A 22,589-nucleotide genomic window follows, 5' to 3' on the forward strand; every position below is an offset into this window, starting at 1 on the left:
TCAGAGTACTGAGGCTTAGCAAACTAGTGCTTACAGGGCAAGCTGCACAACTGAGCATGTAGATACCCCCATTAGTTGTGAACTGAAATGTGTTGGACTTAGTCATTTCACTTAGTTCTGCAGAAGCAAGATCGTGTTAATGATGAATCACAGTGTGCAGGTATGTGTGTAACTTGCTGATTGGTAATTAACTTGGTCTCTTATGATGAGGTGAATGTAACCTTATGTCTTGGAAAGAACAATAAGAGGAGGAAATAAAAGTGAAGGAACATGTGCTTTCACAAAGCATGTTTGCATTTGAAATAGTATTCCTCAAGTTAACTATAAAATGAAAATAAGAATATGGGCAAGCATAGATGGATTAAACTGTGGACCAGATGTTGACTTAAAAAATGATAACAAAAAGCTAAGTACATATGTTTGCATGAAATATGGAGAAATGTTTTTCCTTCAGGAAAGGCATCCATATAGATAAGGTTTCTCAAGTAATGTGGTGTGACAGTTGCTATGTCAACTAGTGTTCCCCTCCACACATTTAAATTATTGAATAGCACAGTAAACGCTCTATAAAAGTAGCTCCATAGGATGTGCTTATACATCTCCTTATTTTCATCAAAGCTTTTTCAAAGTTTTCTGGCCTTTACTACACGTGTTGGACATCTCTGGACTTTGTGCTGCTCCAATTAAAGTCAGCCTTTGACCCATTATGTTCCCTTTGTCTGACTCGTGTCATAGATGTTTAATGGAGCAGTGGCTGCTTGCATTTGAAAGCAGAGCGAAGGGACTGAAGGAACAGATTGAATCCATCACAGAAGAGGTGTGAAACTCCCATGCAAGTTAGTGCATAATATTTAATGAATTGATCTGGTGCTGTAAGCAAGCATCTGCCCTTGCGTGCAATACTTTCTTCATTGTTAAGCCAGTATGCAAAGTGTAATGCTTTTTGGCACATGCTTTAATAATTTATTTAAAATATAAGTTAGCTCAGCAGAATCTCCAGCCTGAAAGCCAGTGCGAGCTGGTAAATTCTGAATCAAAAAGGGGAACTAACCTTTGCACATCAGAGACATTTGTATTCCCTGGGGCTAAAACAGGTGAATGATGAATCCTATTAAAGTCATTGCACTTCATTATGTGTAAATTTGTCTCTGGCTGGCAGATGGTTTTTAACTTTCTCATATTCAGCCTTATTTGGATAGCTTAGAGAACCAGAGGAGAGTGTTCTCTCTTAGGATTGGAGGAGTATGAACTCCGTGTATCTGTGCATTGTACTTGCTGCATTATATCATTTTGTATAAAGATTGTAGGGATATGTGCCACTCTGTTTAAAGACAATAAAGATATCAGGGTTCTTGAACACTCCTTAAATTGTGATTTAGGAGTGCATGTATTTGTCCTCTCTGCATACATCTGAACTTTTGTGAATATCTGTCCATGCAGAGATTTAGGAGGCAACTCTGAAGGTACAGATACATTGAAATTGAGACACTTAGGTAACTGAGAAGCTGTTTGATATGGTGGATGTGAAAACTTTTGTGCTTTACTTGCAATGGCTGTCAATATTGGCATGCATGCATATGGACAGGGGACAGAGGCTGAAATAAAATTAAATAATGTAATCTTTAGCCAGATAGCTCTCTTTGTCCCACACTTAATATGTTGCTGAATAGATACTGTGCAGGAAATGCTTTATTCATATGGCACACAGGTTGTCATACCAAAGTCGCCTCAATTTCTGAGGAATATTATCTTCACTTGGTGTTTCTTGATGACTTTTTCATGTGCAGAACTGAAAATTGGATGCCAAGGGGCGTGGAGGTGAAATTGAAATACAGTAATTGTTCCACTGCGTCATAGCAGATCAAACTAGGGTCAGCTGGAGGGAGAATTGGATCTGGGACTGCTTGTGAAAAGGTTTAGAATCAGACTAGTATGTTATTGCAGTTCACGTGTTTCTCTCTTTTCTTTTTGTAGTTTTGGCACTTTATATGAACCAGCGATGGTGGCCTGTTGAAGATGTTGTAAAAACTGCTGACCCTTCTAGAGATGGGTTGATTTCGGTGAGGATGCTTTTTAAGCATTTGACTTTGCCCTGGACACTCCCAGTTGAAGCAATCATAACTAACTGTCTTTGCTTCCTACAGCTCATTCTCTATATAACCTGTGAGACCCGGGGGACATCTCCCACTGAAGAGAGGCATGCACATTAACCCTCTGTACACAATTTTCTGCATGCACTTTGTGATGCTGTGGGATTTATTCACACTTGGTTTTAGTTTGCCCTCAATGCCTGATAGAGGAATAATCAAATAAACAGACATTTCATGTTAGCAGTACTCTTGACATTAGTGTTTGCTGACTGACTGTCTGAAGGGAGCGTTACTGCTCTTTGGAACAAAGTCTTACATAATTATTTGTGAAATTGTTTTGCCTCTGATAATACTTGTATTGTGGTCATTTTATAAAGCAGATTTATTTAATAGATTTTATATATGCAATTCTTTTTCCAAACAGATGATCTTATTTATAATCTTAGAACTACATTTTCATAATTTAAGAGGTTTGTATAGCCTGTGATTTACTCTCTACTAAGAGTATGAGTCTTGTGTTGCCATGAGGCTATTAATTCAGTTCTATTTAATACCTGAACTTCTATACTTCTATGTCCAGATTTTGTCCTTTGTCATCTTTCCTTAATATCTACTATACATGGAGGTTAATTATTCACTAAATTAATTAATTTAGGTGTTTTTTTTGTTTTGTTTTGTTTTTTTTTGTTTGTTTGTTTTTTTTTGAGTAACTGAACTGGAGGGATTTTGAGATACAAATCCTGGTAAGATAGAACTTGGGGCAGAATCATAACTGTTCAGGTTTTTGAGCTTCTGCTGTATTGACAGAGAATGAAAAAATATCTGAAAACTAAAAGCTTGTCCCTTCTAGCTCATTACTGAGAGTTGAATTGTTATTATTTGTGGAAGCACTTCTTTTCAGTGTAAATGTTGGCACCGCTTTTGCCTTGATGACCAATGTGCTGTTCTTTGCGTTCTTCCATCTGCTTGTCTTGGTTATCCAGTAAGAAACATGTCATAAAAGCTGACTGCTTCTGTTGTTCAGTCTAGATTGTAAGCTGCTTGGGACAGGCTCTGTATTTATTCTCTTTTCTTGCTCAGTAAGGTCCTGGCCCACAGAAGTTCTTTGACGGCATGGCAAGACATGTAATAGGGAAGTGGTGATTGGGATAGCTCATTGAATCCTGACTTTATTTCTCTTTTGGGTAGGATTAGATTGCCTTGATCATGTTTCCAAATCTGTGACTGGTTCTCTGTGACTCCATGCGAGAGGCTTTTCCTGGTGCTTTGTAATTCTTCTCTGTGACTTCAGGCTTTATAACTTTTTTTCTAAATTGTTTGGTGCCTTCTGGATGAAGGGTGGAACACTGGGAAGAATTGTTTTTATTGTTCTATCTGAACCAATTCATAAGGTATTTTCCCCAAATTAAGGGTACGTGTTTCCTGACCTCTTTCCTCGCAGCCTCTTTAATTTTGAAACTGTTCATGAAAGGCAAAATACAGTTTTCTGCTTCATTTTTCCTTGGTCTGTTTTTGTTTCTTCACTAAGGTCCAGACGTTTGGAGAAAGGATTGTCCTCTTTGTTCTAAACTGCGTTATTTTTGGAATGCCGGAAGGGAATTCAGCTAATGATGCATTCTTTCTACCTCACTCTGCCACTGAGTGTGCCAAAATACTCTGGAGAAATGGTGAGGCAGTTGCCTTTTACTCAGTGAAGATGAAAGGTAAGGTCATGGTGGAGGCATGTTCCCATTAGCTTCTGACAGCTAGAAATGTAATACTTCTGTTTATCTTTCAGTATAAATAATCCTGGCTCCCATTTACATTTTTATATCAAATCTCTCTCAGAGTGAATTTGGGGAACAGGCCTTCCCAGAATTTGGAAGCCATCCATGTTACTTTCATTTTAACATGATGGTTCCAAACTCTATTCTCAGTTACAGTGAGTGATCTAAGGTACTGGTGTATTCAAATGAAATATGCTTTAATACAGACAACAGGAAGGTTGCATATGTACGAACAAAGAATGCAAGGCTTGCTCACAGAATGGAGAACTGCATCTCAGAAACTGCGATATCTGAAAGAAAGGAGTAGAGTTTGTTGTGGGAAGGCAGTGTACCAGGCAAGAAGTGGTAGCATCTCTGGATATGGAAGGAGCAGTGGCTAGGTTCTGTAGAGGAACATGTATACACCTGATCAGTCCTGGCATGGTTTATCCAGTTGTGGTGCTCCTGGTTTAAAGGATGATGAATTAATGGTGTTGTCATTAATTGATTAACTTGCACAGAAAAACATGAGGTCATATTGAATTCTTTATGCATTCCTACACCACTATAAGTTTGAGGGAAGGGCTTTTATTAAAATGAGTGTTTATTAATGCGGGTCTATTGCTATCTAGTGTGGAAAAGGCTTCATTAGAGTAACTGCAGGTATGCAGCTGGGTAATATGTACCCTCCTTCAAAAGCTGATTACCTGTCTGTGTTTATCTTGTCCTCTTGACACTAACAGCTTAAATGTAGAGAATTTGGTATCTGTGGAGGTAGATGTGTTGTGGAAGTCAGCAATCAGTAGCTATCTATCAAAAAGGGGAGAATAAGAAACAGGTGGAGAGCCGTGCAGATGTCATCTGCTGTAGCCTCTGGAGGACAAGTCTGAAGGCACCTTCTCTGATAGTCTCAAAAGGCAGCAGCAGTAAGAGCTGTTCTGCTCTTCAGCTGCCTGGGATGTGTAAAATCCTTATTCATACAGAGATATAGCCTGCACATCAACCGTTATGATACACTGCTACTGACTATCAATGAAAAACCATTTTGCACCCTGTGATTAAGAAATCTTGCGTACATATCTGTGAATATGCTGATGAGCTTCTTCATAACTGGCAAATGCTTCAATGACCACAGTGCATTTTCCTTTAAGTCCTTACTTCTGAGCAAAGCCGTTGGAAGGAAATGCTTGTATGTTTCTTTTCTGTAATGATTAATGCATCAGTAAAATAAATTTGCACAGTAGTCTTTTATGAGTGAAGTATTAGCCAAGTTGAAAATGTTTCCAAGTAAATTAAGAGTTTTAAACCACGTCCACATAAAATACAAGCCCTTTGAGTCCAGCTTTGTCAGCGTCTGTCTTTTGTTGCCAGTGCTTTTTTTCTCTGGGCAGCTATGTTTGTAAGTTTTTGGCCTGTGTCACAAAATGCTGCAGTGTTTTGCCAAAGCCTTTTTGGGAAGCTTGAAACTGATTGTTTTTGCTATTTTCTGTGCATATTTGGAGAATATTTCTGTTTTCTGAAGTTCTATGATTTCAATTTCACATCTGCCATGCTCTGGCTGATCCTATTCTTTCTGCTTTATGGAAGAGCCATGGATTTATTATTCTGGAAACAAGCTAAGTAAAGTGTCTTCTCTTGGAAATCATATATCACAATGTTGTTCTAGGTTTTTTTAGGAACTTTTTGTTTTGTTCTCCTCTTACTATTTTGCTTTGAACATTTAGCAGGAGCAGCTTTATGGACTAGACATTACGTTGTGCTGAACCTCCATTACAGCTTCTGGTCCTAGAAAGAAATGACCTTCTTCAGAATCACTAAATGATTCTGATTGCCTTTATTCCTGTTCTGTGCAGTTTCCTGGCCGTTCTCTATGGTTTTATTTTCTCCAGTAGGTAATTGAGAGTCTGATGCTGATGTTGTGTTCGACTGTATTTTTCACCTGTGGATTTTCCAATATCCAAAGTATGACAAAAAACATGCTTCAGTGGAGACAAATAAGCCAGAACAAATCTGTGGAGCACAGCTATCTCAACCATGGATTTTCTATGTGAATCATAGAAGTGGTGACCAAGGAGGAAAGAGTCTCTTCTATCTTTACTACAGATCTAGTGTGCCATTATGCAAGCTAAATTTTCAATGGACATCATTGATTCCGGTTAACCAGCTTGACAATATTGTACAAAGAGAACTTTGTGATTTCGGCTCTGTTCAATGTATCCATCCATCTTTTGAACATCCTTAACTGGATCTCTTTTGGTAGTGCAGCTAAAAATGGATGGATGGTTCTGAGCGCTCACGTTGCTCAGAGACACAGTAGTGACTTTAAGTCAGTGTCTTGAGACAGTTTGGCAACTGCTGACACTGGTTGTCCTGCACCTGTTGTGTAGATAAACAGAAGACTCATTCTTCAAGGCTATCAGTTTTCGTGAGCATTAGACACCTTTATTAAAACAAAATTTATTCATGACTACACAGATCATCACCCTAACCTCTCCGGTATGTGCCTATTCCTATCCAGTGACAGGCATGCAGCATTTACCACTGGGTGCACTAAAGATTGATGAGACGTACTAAGCCACTAATGAGGCTGATAAGACACTTTGTCACGTGCCAAGATAAATGTCTTCAATTTTATCTATGTCAGCGGCTTCCATATTAGACAGCTGATGAGTTAGACCTCACTGAATGTAGCTACTTAAAGGTACAACAGGAAATTAGTTCCCTGTCCTTGCACCTTACTTTGCAAATGGCGGCCTGTAACACTTGAAATATTTTGCAGAAAATTCTCATATAGATACTTCAGTTTTTAGATTGTTTTGTATTTCTTTCAGGTGTTCCTTTCAGATTTTTTTCTTGGCATCCTCTAAATCTGTGTGAAAACCTCTAGAATAATGTGGTTGTTTTTTTTTTTTTGGTAGTGGTGTAGGATTAGTGAATGTGGTTACTGATACTACTTTTTGTGTAAAGTGACTATGTAATTCCCTGAAAACCTTTTATTTTTCTGTACAGAAGGTTATTAATTACTGAAAATGGATTTTTACCACCTTCACATTAGTCTGCAACAGTCAGGAGAATGTAGAAAACTGTGCAAATAAATCAGTGAGGAAGTCTGAGGGTGCTCTGAGCCAGCCAGGAGTGTCTTAGTCCGTTTAAGAATGGAGAGTAACAAAACCCTTTTTTGGTATCGAGGCAGCTGCACTGGAAAATGGCCGTGTGCGTGTAGGTGCTGCGCGGTGTGAGGTCATTCACTGTCCATTCCACTTCCCATCCCTCCATCCCCGTTCCATGAGAGCCTAAACTTTGCAATGTCTTCGGTTTACTTGTAGTTTATAATTTTCTGTGGGCAAGAACACAAACACAGCCTTGTCCCCTGTGAGAAGCCTTGAGCCAGGTCTTACATTGGGATGAAGGGGCAGATTCTATTTTTGACTTATTTTTCAGTTAGCGAAGCACGCTGCCACGTAACCTGTGGGCTGTTTGTAGAAAAGCGGTATCAAACACTTCAACAGGTGACACCAGAATGCTTCAAAATGATGATAAATTCTCTAGCAGATTGTTTTTGAAATGGCTGCATGAGCTAAAATCTCAAAACTGGTTATCTCTAGAAATTAAAAAAAAAATAATTTTTCACAAGTTGCACACATTTCTTGTAGGAAAAGAAGTTATCAGAATTGAAGCTAACCTGACAGACTGTTAGTTGGAATCTTGTTGGACAGTTGTTTTTCCTCTCCCTGTGTTTTCTAGCAATAATGTTTTTAATGTGCATTTTTGAAGTAGATTGAAGGTTCTGGCTGTAATAAAAATTGAATGACTACATACCAGTCAAGACATGAACTCATTCAATTTTATTGGAGGCACATACAAATTCACACAACGGATTGACCCTTGGGTTCCGTTCAGCAGAAACCCTCCCCACCCTTTCTGTAGCCACTCAGGCTGCAGAGGGCCTGTCCAAACACGTGTGTGCCAAGTCAACTTATTCAGCAGGGAAACAGTCAGTGTGCACAACGTTGGTGTTTTGTTTTGTTTTGTTTTCTGGTTTGTGGCTCTTTGGGAATGCTAATGGCTGTCTGCTTTCCTGCCCTTATAATATCTGTTTACGATTTTGCTGTCTCATAAGTTGGTCATTTGGCATTTGTGACCCAACCAGGCAGATCAAAGGTTTTCAAAGGGCAGACTGCGTGAATGCTTTCATCCCCATTGCCAGTGCCCATATTTTCCCTGTCTCTTCCCTCACCTCAGGACTTAGTATGTGTGTTTCAGCAATGAAACAAACCTTTAAACAAAATGCGTCAGACCCCAGTGATCTCTTTTGGGCCACCTTTAGCTTATGATAACCTCTTTGTTATTGGATTGGAACTAGAATTAATACGGCCTTCATTCCAAAGGTTTTTGTTTATTTTATTTCAAATGTCTGTAGGCTATAACTCTTCTGTTTTCCAGGGAGAAGGTGAAGAATGCTTTCGTGGTTTCTTTATTTACAGTGCCTTTAGACATTGCAAGTTTTTGTCGTCTTCTCAACAAAATTAGGAGCATAAACATAAATCACTCAACCCTTGGATTTGCTACCACAGCAGTCTCATAAGGATTTATAGGAGACAGACTATAGGTGTTAATAATAAGCTTATAAAGTCACTTGCCACATGCAGGAATTCTTAAAGCTACTGACTTCATAAGAAGTTTGTCCCATTTTTACACTGTATGATGCAATACTGCTGAAATACAACATCTCTGTTGGGCTCTCAGCTAACAACGGGACTGGGGATATACTCAATTTCTTGGCTTATGAAAAAAGAGCAACTACCCATCATGTGTTCCAAATATTGAAAGGTTATAAACACCACCACAAACCAACAATGTGCTTGAACATGTGTTTGAAGTTAAGCATGCACTTTGATTAAGCAGGGGTGGACCAGCCCTGAATGTGAATGGATTGGTTGTGTAGTTCTTGCTGTATGGCTGAGAATGTGTGTGACATGGGCTATTGCTAAAGGGAAGAGCTACAACCTTGACAAATCAGAGTCTAGAATTAAATATATTCATGTGTGCTTTGCTGAATTAGTATCCTGGAAAAAGAGTAATCAAAGTCATGCTTCACAAACACCAGCAAAAGTTACTCGATGCAGCCCTAAGAAATGGAAGTAGACCTTAGTTTAATTTTGCTATGGGGTTGTGATAAAGAAAAAGCGGGTTGTATTAAAAGTCTTGTATTGGAACTTGGGAAAAGCCATTCTAATGTTTCATCCTGTGCAACAGGTCTTAGTGAAGCGATGAAAGTTTCATGACTGGAAACACTTAAAATTTAGACTGGATGGTAGACTGGGAGGTGATAAGAAAGAAAACCAAGGAGGTCTTCATGCAATTTAGCAAAAAAACCAGTCATATGTAATATTGAATGTCATATTATAAATGTCATATGTTGGTATAAAGGTGTGGATATGCATTTTTGTTTAAGTTATCACATATCCAGATAGAAGCGTAAGATAGAATCCTTGTAAATATTTTTTAAAAATGAAGATATATCAGTGTAATCTTTCAATGCTAACCTTATCTGAAATGTACATGGATGGTAAATTGGTGCTAGTCAGTCATTTCAGGGCTGAGTCCTTGCGTTGTCAAATAGTTTTCTAGTCTTCATATATGGCTTGTGTACATAGATGGTCTGATTATGAAGAGTCCAAGACTGGAAAACACTATGGTGACATGCATAGCAGGTACTCTCAGTTTAATGGCATACATCTTCCTCTTGGAAGGCATTTTACTTGTATTACTACCATCTGTCCAAATGCAGTTTATGTGAGAGTAGCCTTGTAGCCTCGGTAGAGCTTTCAACGCAGTATTTGTGGTTAGAATCCCACTGCCGTTAGTTACTGCAGCAGTATCAATTTTGTTTTCAAATTAACATATCTGTCTTTTTACCATCTTCTTTCAGGGAGTCTATGTGATGGTACTACCAGTCAATGTTACTTGCTGCCAGTTTTGGATACTATATTTGTCCAGAGAAAGTACAGAAGAGGCGGCCTAGGGATGAAAATGCTGCGTGATTTCTGTCAGTCCTTCAAGACTGAGGATGCCTTGGGGATCAGCTGCCCTATTTCTGCTGCCATGTATCAAGGTAAATTGTTTGATGTGGAAGCATTAGGTAAGGGTGATGTATAATGTATAGATTTCAATACGTTCATGGTAGGATTTTCTTAGCTGTGTAAGTGTTCAGTGCGCTTGTCTGAACTGAACTGTTTTTATCATGGTTAGTTTTCTTGAGCTCTCTGGAACTTCCAGAGAAAGGAAAGGTAGGCCAATATTTATGTAAAACAATTAGAATGTTTACTGCCTCTTTGACATTTTGCATTCTTATCTTGCTGTCTGTGAGAAACAGGACTATGTCAGTGCCCGGGACAGTGACTTACCAGCTCTGTTTACATGGCAGTGATGTTGTCAAGCCTAGACTATGAATATAATGCTCTTGTAGATGCTGCATTTGTAAAAAAAAACCAAAAACATTACATGCAACAAATTACACACCTGGGTTCTGCTGATGTATCCAGTCTTACTGGTACTTTTTTCATTATTGGTGATCTTGAAACATTTGTCACTTTTACAAGATTGATGAGTAGTTTTATTTCTTCTCCATGCTCAGGTTGGATTTCTGGTTTTACTAGTAAAATTTTCAGGAAATATCTCTGATAACATTATTGATAACACTTCCTTCTTTACAGGAGCATAAAGAGTCTATGTGGTGCAGAGTCTTTGTTGTCATTTTTAGGAGGGCTTTTCTATCGATTTATGACTTTGCATCCATTTCCTAATGTATGTCAATACAATTTTTACTGTATCTATAGTCAGAATGTGTCCTTGATTGCATGGAAAACATACACCAGGAGTTCTTAACGCACTGATATTTCTAAATTCAGCAAAGAATAATATTTACAACATTCTTTCCCTTTGCCCAGTAAAATCAGTTTTTCCTATGGCAGGCATCAGTGGTTCTAGTTGTTTTTTTGTGGGGGAGGTCTTTGTAAAAATACTAGTAATGGGAGTTAAATGTTGCATATATATGACTTATATTGGAGTTGCCTTTTTTTTTCTTTCACTGGCATCACAATATCTTACTTGAACTAAAGATCACAACCTTTTACTCTAAAATGCTGTTCTGAATGTTCACAGTTTTCACTAGCATGCTATATACAATTGTATAATAAGATAAAGATTGATAGAATAATATTTTTTAAAAATGCTCTAGAGACCTGAAAGGAAGTAAAAAGCCTTTTAGCAAGCATCTCTATTTTGGTATATATATTACTTTCAGTAGCTTTTATTGATATGATTAATTTAGCTTGGATATCTTTGCATAAAATTAGTGACAGTGTTCTGTTCATTACTGTATAAAGAATGTGGATGTACTAGTTTGGGTTTTGATGTCCCATTATTAAACTCAACTGAATGTTGAAGATAAAAGATCCATTTAAATTCATGCTGCAGTGTGATGGAGTACAGTGGTCAGAGGAGAGCACAAAAATCATATTCCTGTTTGCAGATTGCTGTCTTCGTACAGATGGTATAATTTGATAGAGCGCTGGTTACAGAAAGTTTAAAAATGCCCTTTAAGTTTGCTCAACTAATTCAACTGTTTTCTCAACTATGTCCTGTAACATATTCTTCCTCTTAGATCTGCAGACTTGCAGACTTCTAAGGAAACTGCTATATAAGACTGATCTCAGTAAGATAAGCATGGCTAAAATTGATTGTGTATCCAAATTACATTAATCTCTCGGTGTAGAGACAGTGGTAGGAATCCGTGGAAATACAGTTTCTAAAGACAGTCATACATCTGACACATGTAACTGTGTTATTCCTCTTTTAGTCTTCATATTTTCTGTTTTACCAGTCCAAAGAAATAAACCACAGCAGTGGAATGCTGTAGTAGAATGGAAGGTGGTATTGATGCAGAAACAAACTGATACAAAATTTTTGTCTATAAATAGAAAACAAAGGAGCATTCATATCTGTTAAAGCTGGAAGATACTGAAGCACTCCTTCAGAGTACTGAGGGTAAAAAGACACTACTGTTATTTTAAAACCTGCTGTGTGTCTGGAGGTAGTTCTGTGATGCAGGTCCTGCAGGAGCCTTTGCAAAATTTCTGTGCTCATGAGGAAGTAATCTAAACTGAAGCAGATAGACAGAATTCAGCAGTTTTTGTCCGGGCTGTTCCACATTGCTTTTCTCTAAAAGCATCACCTGAAAGAAAAAGGAAGATGAGAAGAAAGAAGAAAAGGAACTAATGGAAGTAGGTCTCCGAGAATTTCCAGGATAGAATACACTCCCCCTTCCATTGTACTTTTCATTCATTCATGCTTTTTTACCTTTTGATTTTTCCTTTCAGTTTGCCTGAAATACTTGCAGACTTACCCTGAGGAACAGAAGCGACTCTGGGAGGTGGAAGCACCAGGAGATTGGAGCCAGCGAGTGAATATCTGGTTAAAAATTCAGATGGAGTCATCCCTTTCAGGAAGTAAGTTAAACAGTGTGAACATGGCCACATTAGCTGTATAGAGATATGAATTTAAATCAAAGGTTAGATAGTGATAAAAGGTATTGTCTGTGTAGTTTGCAAACAGAGAAACCACTGAGTATGCGTTCCAGTTCAGTGGTCTTTTCCCAGTAAGCAGGACGTTTCTTAGAAAGTGTGAGGTAATGAAGTTGAGCTACAGAAAATCTGAGAGGGATTGAACAAATCGGAGTCTTAGCTTAAAATGTCTGTAACTCTCATTGCAGTGCATTTACAGCAGGTTAGAAGTTGGCCCAAAAAACTGTTGTTGCACAGCACAACGTCTGGGTTATGGAGAGGGGTTTGTATCTCTGAAATTATTACAGAGGATAAATTTATATGGCCAGTGGGCAGTGTTTAATTACCTTCAATTTGTTGCCAGTACCATTCTTGGATGGAAGCACAAACATGTTCATTATGGCTTTTGGAAGATTGAAAGTTCTCCCCTACAGGCTAAATCCCTCTTGCTGGGAGCGTTTTCTGCCTACTTCATAAAAGACAGCAAAAGAGTAGAAACCCTTTTGACAGTTCATAAGGGGATCTTGTTGATGCAATCTGTTCAACTGGCCTGGGGATCCAGACAGGCCCCTCTGCTGCCTGCACACAAGCTGTGATCAGCATTAGATTCCAAAAGAAGGGCACATATTGTCTTTTTCTGAAAGTGCAGAGCAAGGAGTGCTGCAGAGCAAATTGCTCCCACCCCTTCACACATCTGTCCTTCTTTGTCTGGCTTGGGGACCTTTAGCTAAAACATTGTGTTTCATCTTGCCTGCAGAACCCCACAGGAGAATCAAGCCAGAATTTTGCCCTAGGCTGAGTTTCTCTGAAGCCATTGTATTTATGTTCCTCATGCTTTAAAACAACAGATCTGGTGTTCCTTTTTCCTTTAATCCATCTTGCTCAGTTCAGTTTATTAATGGCAGTTGAAGAGAACTGTGATCAGATCATCAAAAAGAAAGCAGATGCTAGAGGAGAGCGTAATTTCTTTTTTCATTCTTCTTTTTGCCATCTTCAACTAAAATAAACAAAGAGAAACAACTTGAAACACAGGTAAATATAATTCCACCACAGTGGCTGTCATTTAGAAATACATGTGAGGCCTGGCATCTGCCTTGGGGATAGAAACTATGCTTTTCTGTCTACAAAAAGAAAGAAAAGGGAAACTATAAACCAGAAATGGCAGGATAGGGAGGTGGGGGCAGTAGGGAAGGGAGTGGGTCTATCTGACAAATAGATTGTGAACTGTGGTGTGTTGTTCATAGCGAAAGAGAGCAGAAGCCACTGAACTTAGTACTTAAATACATAATAAAAATCTGCTTTTTAAATTGTGTTCTCCATTCTGGTGCACAGCTCACCAGGCAGCACTTTTCTTTACACTGAATGTGCTGAACAGGCTTTACTTTATCAGTCTTCAGTGGAAAATCACCCCTCTATAAAAATAGTATTTTAAAACAGTTTATAATAGAGGTATTATTTCTGTTTACCTAGAGAATCTACTTGTGTATTTGTAATGTGCAAGTTGCTCACCCACGAGATTACCAATTGAGAGCACAGAATAGATAATACCCAATAACATTTGGGGAGGATGTGCCTGGTTGTGCTTTGTCCTACAGGCAGTGTGAGGCCTACGTAGCTCTGGAAATCATGAGAATTTTCCAGGGCTTCATGCTGTTTGATAGCAGATAGCAGAAAAGCAGAAACATTCTCTGAGCGCAGAAAACGTGCTTTGTAGAAGGATCCGTCATGCTGCTTGCCAGAAATGCAAGGAGAAAGTTTTGTTTCTAGAGCTGTGGTATAGGGCCTAAAAAGAGAAGTGTGATGCAGCATAGTATGGAAACCGCTGGAGTTGTGCTCTTACCTGTTGTTGCACGTGGACACTTTCAGTCGAATATATAATGACTTGGGAACATGGTGCTTCATTCCTATTTGTTCTGTTGTGTAGAAAGAAAAAAACAATCTAAATCAACACTGTCAGCTCCAATCGGGATCTGTGGCAACAGTCACAAAAATAGACCCATTTTATTCTGCTGTGATTTCTCAGATTCCTGTCAATGTTGGTGATGCTTTCTGATGTTTTGGAACAAAATTATTTAAAAAAAAGAAAAGAATCATTTGCATTACGTTGTGTTTTCCAAGGCTTGGGAATGAACATTGTTAAAGCTGTTGTGAGAATTTTACAATTCCAGGTATTCCAAAAATGTTTCTGCAACCTTGAGGTTAGAGTTTTTAATTTTGCAAGGTTGTGTGGCTGCATCTAGTGGCAATACAGATAAACTGCAGCACCATGATACTGTGCATAGATGCATAAAATATTGATGTATACATACATCTATAAAAATCAATCTCCTCAGCATGTCATCACCCACAGCTGCAGTCATTCATATTGAGTTAATTTTAATTGTTTGAAAAATGGAGAGATTTACTTACAAAGCAAATACCCCCAGTAATAGGAACGTAGTGACATTTTTCTTCTGTGGCCGACTGGAGAAACAGAAATCATTTAACATGATTGTTTGAGTCCTAGTTGCAGAATCTACAAGATAGAGACTTCAGCTGTTCTAAAATAGTTTATGAATACGCATAAAACTTGTAAGTGTGAAGCTAATGCCAGAAATGGACACTTGAAGCATTAATTTCACGTATTTCAGATGGTTGGTTATAATCTTTTCTCTGAGTTGTTCAGAGTACTTTCTGAAAAGGAAGAAGGTTATGGATTTTCTGGGCTTTAGAATGAATAGATTATTAATTCAGCAGAACTTTCAGGCTAAGAAAGACCCAGGGTCATTTGGTTTCTAGCACAGTTGTTCACCGTAAGGAGCTAAAAATAAGATTCTTAACGTTTAAATGCTCCCTTCTAACAGAGCAGCTACATTCACCTGGTCTTGGTAGTAAACTTTCTACAGTTCAGTATTGTCTGGTCTTTCTCTTTTTCTCTTCAAGTAACAATCAAAATTAGATCTGCTTAGTGCCACTTGGCTGTTCTTTGCAAGTTTTGCCTCATCATTAATCACTAAGATTCTTCTGAAACATTGAAAAAATGGGCTTACAGACTCCCTTCAAATAGTTCAATGTGATATTTTAATCTGTGAGGATGATAGAAGGTACCAAAAGACAGCTATAGACAAGAATGTATTTTGAACAACTTACTGACCTTAATCAGATATAAATTCTTATGCAAAAACTGAAGAAGTATTCAGATAACATCTACAAAAGGTACCTCTGTGCTACATGATTGGCCTGGGAACTCTTTCAAGTGTGGAGCTTTAAATATTTAAGTGCTAGTCAGGAAGCTGTTAGAGAGCAGATAGCTGTTTCTTGATCAAACAGATTAAATTGTCTTTTGAGGTACTGTCATCATCTGCCCTGGTTTGTTTAATTAACAAAAGCAAGGTAAGAGGGGTAGCATCCAAACAATTTTTTCTTATGCATTTTTGAAGTGAAAATTTGTGTGAATCTCTGCTGAGATTTTTTCACTTATAACTGTTTCTGGGGCAGAATTATTCTCATTTCTCCAGAAGATAAACAGATCTCTTGTGTGAAGAATGCTCAAACTAATAAACCCAGACAATCAGATGCAAACCAGGTGAATGAAATGCAGTGATAAATTTGCCATTTTGAGTTGCTTTGTCATTGGTGTCCTTTTCCCTTATTAGTGAATTAAGTATGAGAAATACCATCACTAATAGTAGTGGGTGTTGTTTTACTTCTGGCCCGTTGATTTATATAGCTAATCAGTGCAGTTTGTGATAATATAAATAATGAAGGCTGTTTCTCATTACTGTTTTTGTTTTGATCCTTACTGAGGTAAACAAACTGTAACCAAGCTGGTATACAGCACATTCTAAGGTTTGCACCTGCAATGGCTTTCCAAACTCAACTCGTGTGTTTTCCTGCACCTGTACAGTGGCTTGAGCGTGACACCTTTAGAGTGAGGAGGCCAAGCTCCTTACAGTGTGAGGTGCTTTATGCCACTACTGAGCTGCAGGACTGAGTGTTCTTAGTTTTTTGCAGGATAAAAGCTCCAGACAGGCCAACAGGTTTCAGTGGAGCCTCAGCCCAGTTACAGGAATATATATCTGACACAAAAATCACAGTGAGGCTTTTTCACTTAATAAAGAAAAAGGATTGAGGAATTGGAAGCAAAACAAAGAGCTGTAGGGATTGTTTCCGCAACATGTTTTGATTGCTGCACAAGAATTAAATCAGTTTGTTTTCTTCAGACATGAATCTCCTGGGGGAACCACAGCAGTGCTGACCCCTGTGGTGTACACTCTCACATTATGTGTTGTGGTCATGGCTCTAGAGCCCACCCAGTCAGATAAAGGCTTCATGAACTTCCAATTTTCTTAATGCTGACACTTCTGGAAATGAAGGCAGAGCAGCAGGAAAGGAGCTGTTCTTTGTAAACAATGCAGCAAAGTTTCTTGACTTTGCATGTTTATGGGGACCTTCAGTGACTCAGGCAAGTCAGTGCTTATGTTGTTTCTGTATAATCTGATGTTCTTGGTTCTGATTTCAGGGCATGGAATACATTCTTGATGTTGAGAAAGAAGCAGGAGGTGCCACAGGAAAATAAATAAATAAACAAAGAAGATGACAGCAAGCAGTAAGGACTCTGAACTCACAGAGTCCTGAGCGGCAGGACATAGAACAAAGTGGAGGCAATAATCATCAGTGCAAAGGATCCAGAAGAGGAGCAGATCCTCGGGATGTTGTTGGAGACAAGGCCATCAAATGATTCAGAATTATACCATAACTGCACTCTAAAAATGCAGCAAAATCTCAGTCTAGCTTAAAAAAAAAAAAAAATGTAATCGAATGTGCATAATTTGTAACACCAGATAGATTTTTTCAGGTAAGATGTAATTTTTTTTTTGCAAGGGACATGTTCTCTGTCTTGTGTTTTGTTTTAATAAAGCTTTTCTTTAGTGATTGTCTTTTCGTTTTTTTTCTTACCAAGTGATTGAGCTCAGTTATTTCCCTGCTCAGGAAAGATTTTAATGGATTGCATGAGATGACCAAAAGGGAATAATTGGAGGGCTCGCAGATACTGATGTAGGAAGATATTTCTATGGAAACCACATCCTGCATTATGGAAGAGAGATACCGCAACGCGCATTGGTATCAGAATGACAGCTGTAACCTTCCTTTCAAAGTGAACAATTGATGTTTCAATTGCTTTCATTTGAGCTTTTCCAGCAGAAAAATCTGCCTTAAACCCTGTGGTGGACAGGAGGTTATGCAAACTCCATTAATGCAGGAAAAGTTCAATACACAGAAGAAGGTGAGCTATAGGCCTTAAGTTGCCTTTAAATTCAGACACTGTGATCATTCTGTGAGTGATTTTAGAGTATAGCACTTTGTGTAGATTATATATTGCATGTTTTATTTCAGGTAGGATCTTTTTTTTTTTAAAATTTAATTAACAGAAGTGTAACATATTTCACCGGATTACTTGGGTCATGGCTCAGTGAAGAAATCTTGTTTGCTGAGAACTGATTCTGTATTAAATTCTTTTTAGTGAAAAATTTCTAATGCTTGAATATGGTATTAACAATTGAAAGTGAATTCTTAAGGATCAGGTCTTTAGTCTTGTGAGGAATTCTCTGCAAAGAGATGAACCCAGTGGAGAGCAGCACTAGTGTCTTGAGGAACCTGAATAGATCTAGCAGCCTGAATTCTTGAATGGATGTCTTGGAAGAAGAAGAGGTAGCTATTTCTTTCCAGAAACAAATCCTGTATTGCCTGGGAGGCCCTGTTCCTATGGCTCTTCTGTCTCAAAGAGAATAAAAGAATACAGTTAGGACTAACTTCATCTTCAGATTGATGGTCTACAGGCTGGAGGAGAGTACAGGCTTGCTCTTCATTGTTTCAGAAATGTGGGCTTATGGAACAATTAGTCTGAATGTTTATTTGTTTATCAACTTTTGTTTATATTTGTGCTTTAATGTATCTGATTTATTTAGAAGCTTGGATCTTGACAGTCCGAAGACCTAAGAGGATCTGAAGCAAAAACAGATGTAATATCTTCACTATCTTAAGAGAATGTAATACAGAAAGCACAAATATCTTTTTCTCCCAGTGAAAATTCTTTTATCAAAAAGAAATCTGTTTATTCAAGGGTAGAATGATTTCAAAGTACTGTGAAAGTTGGCAGTTTTGAATGAGTATTTCAATTATTACACTTAGATTTTCAAAATATTATATTTCAATTATTATTTTATTTTATTATTTAATATTTTTCTGAATGTACACTCTCATAATTGTGTCTTGACATGATGGCATTTTTGCTTAGGAGACAAAAAGGTAAATGTGTGTGTATGAGAGGGATGGCAGCACCTGTTGTTCTTATGGACATAAATGTGTCTGGCCTAAAAGTGAGATGTTAAACGTGAGTATTAGTGTTAGCAGTGATCTGGGTGAGTGAGTGCCAAGTAAATCAAGATATGAATATCTCTCTCTCAAAAAAAAAAAAAAAAAAAAAAAAAAAAATCAACCAACCAAATAAAAAAAACAAAACAACCCCAAATCCAAAGGCTGCATGGATTTTAAGGCTAGAAATTTCATTATGTTCATCAATCTTGATGTTTTACATATTGTAAGCCAGACGGTTTCATGCATGGTTGCTGTACCAAAAATGATTGTTTTGGTTGAAACATAGCCCATTTTATAGAAAGATGATTTTGATTTGACTGTTTTGTTTCTCAGCTGTTGGGAAATAGGAAATCCGCCATGTTCCGCATTGAGATTTTCTCAAGTTTGATTTTGTTTACATGTGCACTCGATGGTCCAGTCTGAATTCATTTGGTTTAGGTCACCCATGGTGGATTTTTCTCTTCTGTTTAATGCTGAGCTATGGCTCTGTTACTATCAGGACTCCTTCCATGAGGGGATGATAGATACCTTGTGATCTAGACATGGCATCAGCAATCAGCCCTGAGATGTTTGAATCTGTTTCTGTGAGGCAGATTTTCCAGACCTTGAATCATTCTTATCCTTTCAGAGAGATTTTTTTTTCTTTAAAATTCCTTCTAGAAGCTTTAACATCAGAGACCCATTTCCAGTTACACTCACTCTGACTGTTACAGGCTAGCATTTCCCAACTGCTGAGATGTGGCTGTAAGTCATTATGGCATTCCGAATGGTGAACACTGTAAAACTTACATGATGCAGTGAAATGAAGAGGTATCTGTTTCAGTTTTTTGTCTTTAATGGGCACAATGGCTGCACCTAGTACTGGAATGTTGAGTTGATCTAGCATCATCTTAATGTTGCCACGAGATGGCACTGTTAGATAGCTTAACGTTGTCGTGCCTTAGGTGTTTGAGACAGTGCCCAAGATTTGAACACATCGCTGGTTGGCTGGACTTCTCCAGGGAAAGATTACTTGCTAAGAGAAAGGAAGATTACGATGCAGTAAAGCTCGTTTTGTGTTTGCCACTCAATCTCATTGTGTCAATGGAGATTATCCAGAATAGGCCCAGAGGTAATGATTTTCAAATAGTTGTGACGCCAAAATGAAGTCACAGAGAAGCACCAAATGCAAGTTGCACCCAGCTTGTGTCCTTTCATGCTCATGTCTCATCAGGAAGCTTGGATAGGACTGTGCCATGTTACTGATCCAGTGATCAGCACTGGATAATTCTGTTTCTGTTGTTTCATAGATGATTTAGGCATCTCATTTTCTGTTTTCGACCCTTCTATTTCTAATATACACGTTTCTTCAGAGTACTACTAAGTACTTTCTTTGCTATTTTTTTTTTGCATGCAAGAACACCTGCCACGTGATATGCTGAGAATGTTCTCAGCGTTAGAAAAGGAAAGATGTTCTCTTCTTGCCCTGACGGCTAAGTTTCTTCTTTTCCTACTGTTTTCTGTGACTCTTCCAAAGGAGAGAAGAGCATATTAAGAAAGAAGAAGATGTTTAATTTTATTTCTTCTTTGTTAATTTTTGAATTGCAATCATTTTGGTTTGTTCAAATCACATTTTTGTGTCCCATAGATGAAGAAGGAGTGAGTGAGCAGAACAATCTAAACTTCATTAACTCTATTCATTAATATTAACTCTGTCCTTTTTACCATTAGCATATCAAGGCTGTTGCAGAAAAAGATGGAATTAACATGTCCAAACAGAATTTCTGTTTTGTCAAACTTGTCAGTCAACTGCATAAACAAAGAATATATAGAGATATATAGATATATACCCAGATACAGCTATTTGTTTAGCACTAACTTAGGCCTTTCTTTATGTATTCTTGCCATAGATAAGTATGCAATAAAATTTTAGGTACACAGAAGACAAAATTAGAAGTTTGTAATTAGCCTGCTTTTCAATTTGTTTCTTCTTGCTATTTTTTTTTTTTGATGGTAAAGTCTCTGTTTAATCTTCTCTATTTGTGCCTTGAAGGATTTTACTTATTTATTTGTTTATTTACTTTGGTCGTGGTGGTGGTTTTATGAAGCAGTCTTTTTGGTTTTAATTTAAAATGGAGACTTCATTTTTGTAAGATCAGTAACCCCCATCTGATCAGATTCTTTTCTCCCAGCCACTTGACACTTAGATGAAGTTGAACTTCTTTTTTTAATTCTCATGGAGGAGATCAGAGGTTGCATTCACCATCATGAGTACATTTGGGGATGTTGGTATTCATTCAACAGTATTTGATTGGTAATTAATAGCTCAGCCTTTCTGCACTGTGGAACGTTAAAGGTCAGTGACCGTGAGTGGAGAAACGCTTTGGGAGCTATTTGTGCTCTCTGGTAAACAGTGAACCTGGCTTAATGGCCTTAGTTCCATGCTGGTTTTAGGAGATACAGATGTGCAACATACCTTTTGTCTTCCTACCTAGAACCGGTAAACCTGTCCTAGATTTGTGCAAGGAGGAGAGAAAAACAACTCCTAAAAGGATTACTTCAACTGACTAATTTTTAAGTTGCTTGCTGCTTGGCGTGTCCCTTTTTGATAACTATCTTAACAAAGATACGTTTTAGGTAAACGACATCTTCAAGCTGCACAATATAAAAACACCTTTTGATTCTCCCACCCTCTCCAGATCTTGGGGCTGGCTCAGTATTTTTTTTAAAGCTATTTCTCTCGTGCTGCATGCAGAACCCATCTGCTGTAATGCGGTCTGAAATGCTGCTTTTATCCTTGTTTGCGTAGAAGGTTGGTGGGTAAATCAATTGCAGTAAAAGACATATTGTCCCTCTTTGCTCTATGTCACTAGCACAAATTTCTTTCTTTTCAAGTGTCTCTTGGCAGAAGCCAAAGCCTTTGGCACAAGCCACCTCTGCTAGTTTGACCTCTTTTGTACATCTGGAGTGGAACACCTCTGAGAAGCACAGAACAAAACCAGGAAAATAGCAAGAGAGAAGGTCAAGAAGGGGTCTTGCTCCCTGTAGACATCAGAAGTTTCTGTGAGACGATATTTAGCATGTCCTGCCTGAACAGTTAAGGCATCAAAGACATTAGAACTTCGATAGGTAGTATCCTTGTGAGTTGTCAAATAGATTGCAAAGTGTGTTTCTCTGCCATGCTGGGGGTGGAGGAAGGAACCTTGTGTCTTTCTAGTCACTGAGGTATCCGAGGCTGAGAGCTTCAGAGAGCCTTTGGCTTCCAACGGATGGTTGTACCATGCTGTGCTCTGTCCTTGCCTAGCTTCTTGCTTACAGGCCTTAGCTTAGAGTGAAGTCAGAAGAGGAACAGGAAGGCTAGTTTCTACCAAAGACTGAGCTGACATCGGTTACAAGCAGTAAGAAGTACCTGATTTTTGCTTCTGTGTTTTTATTTTTTCCTGGTCACAGCCTTGCAGTGACATTCTCTCAGATCAACCAGTCTCTTTGATGCAGCATAATTACAAGGACAGAGGTGATTCCCTGTCCCCTGCCATTTCAGCGATGGGATCTGAAGGGGAGGTAAGACATACTGTGATAATTCACCTCTCAACTTAGCAAGGTCAGGACAAACATTCTTGCCTGTCTTAGCCAAGTGAAAAAGTCACTGTTGTTAAAAATCCAGGAGGCAGACAGTATTCTGCTGCTCAGAACCCAGAAGTGCAGAGTAATACAACCATGACAGCTTTGATGCTAGATTATTCGGTATATTTGTAGCTGTGGATTGATGTAATGCTGATCAGAAGGAATCATCTTTGCCAAATCCATTGTTGAACCCTTGCCCAGGACAATAAGCTCATATGGTGATGACATGA

The 22,589-nt window shown here is 38.3% G+C and overlaps 1 protein-coding gene across 1 annotated transcript in view; it reads left to right on the forward strand.

Moving 5' to 3' along the window:
* The window catches only part of LOC306950737 (protein FAM169B-like), a gene marked incomplete at both ends in the record, with an annotated part of 29,840 nt that extends 17,454 nt beyond the window's left edge, over window positions 1-12,386 (forward strand). The window contains 4 exons of the mRNA XM_079541098.1: window positions 1,975-2,060; window positions 3,619-3,793; window positions 9,768-9,950; window positions 12,217-12,386. Coding sequence (XP_079397224.1) covers window positions 1,975-2,060; window positions 3,619-3,793; window positions 9,768-9,950; window positions 12,217-12,386 — 614 coding nt within the window. The remainder of the gene's footprint in view (window positions 1-1,974; window positions 2,061-3,618; window positions 3,794-9,767; window positions 9,951-12,216) is intronic.
* Window positions 12,387-22,589: the final 10,203 nt, after the last annotated feature.

Source organism: Tetrao urogallus, assembly GCF_951394365.1.
Source record: "Tetrao urogallus genome assembly, chromosome: 11".
NCBI lineage: Eukaryota > Metazoa > Chordata > Aves > Galliformes > Phasianidae > Tetrao > Tetrao urogallus.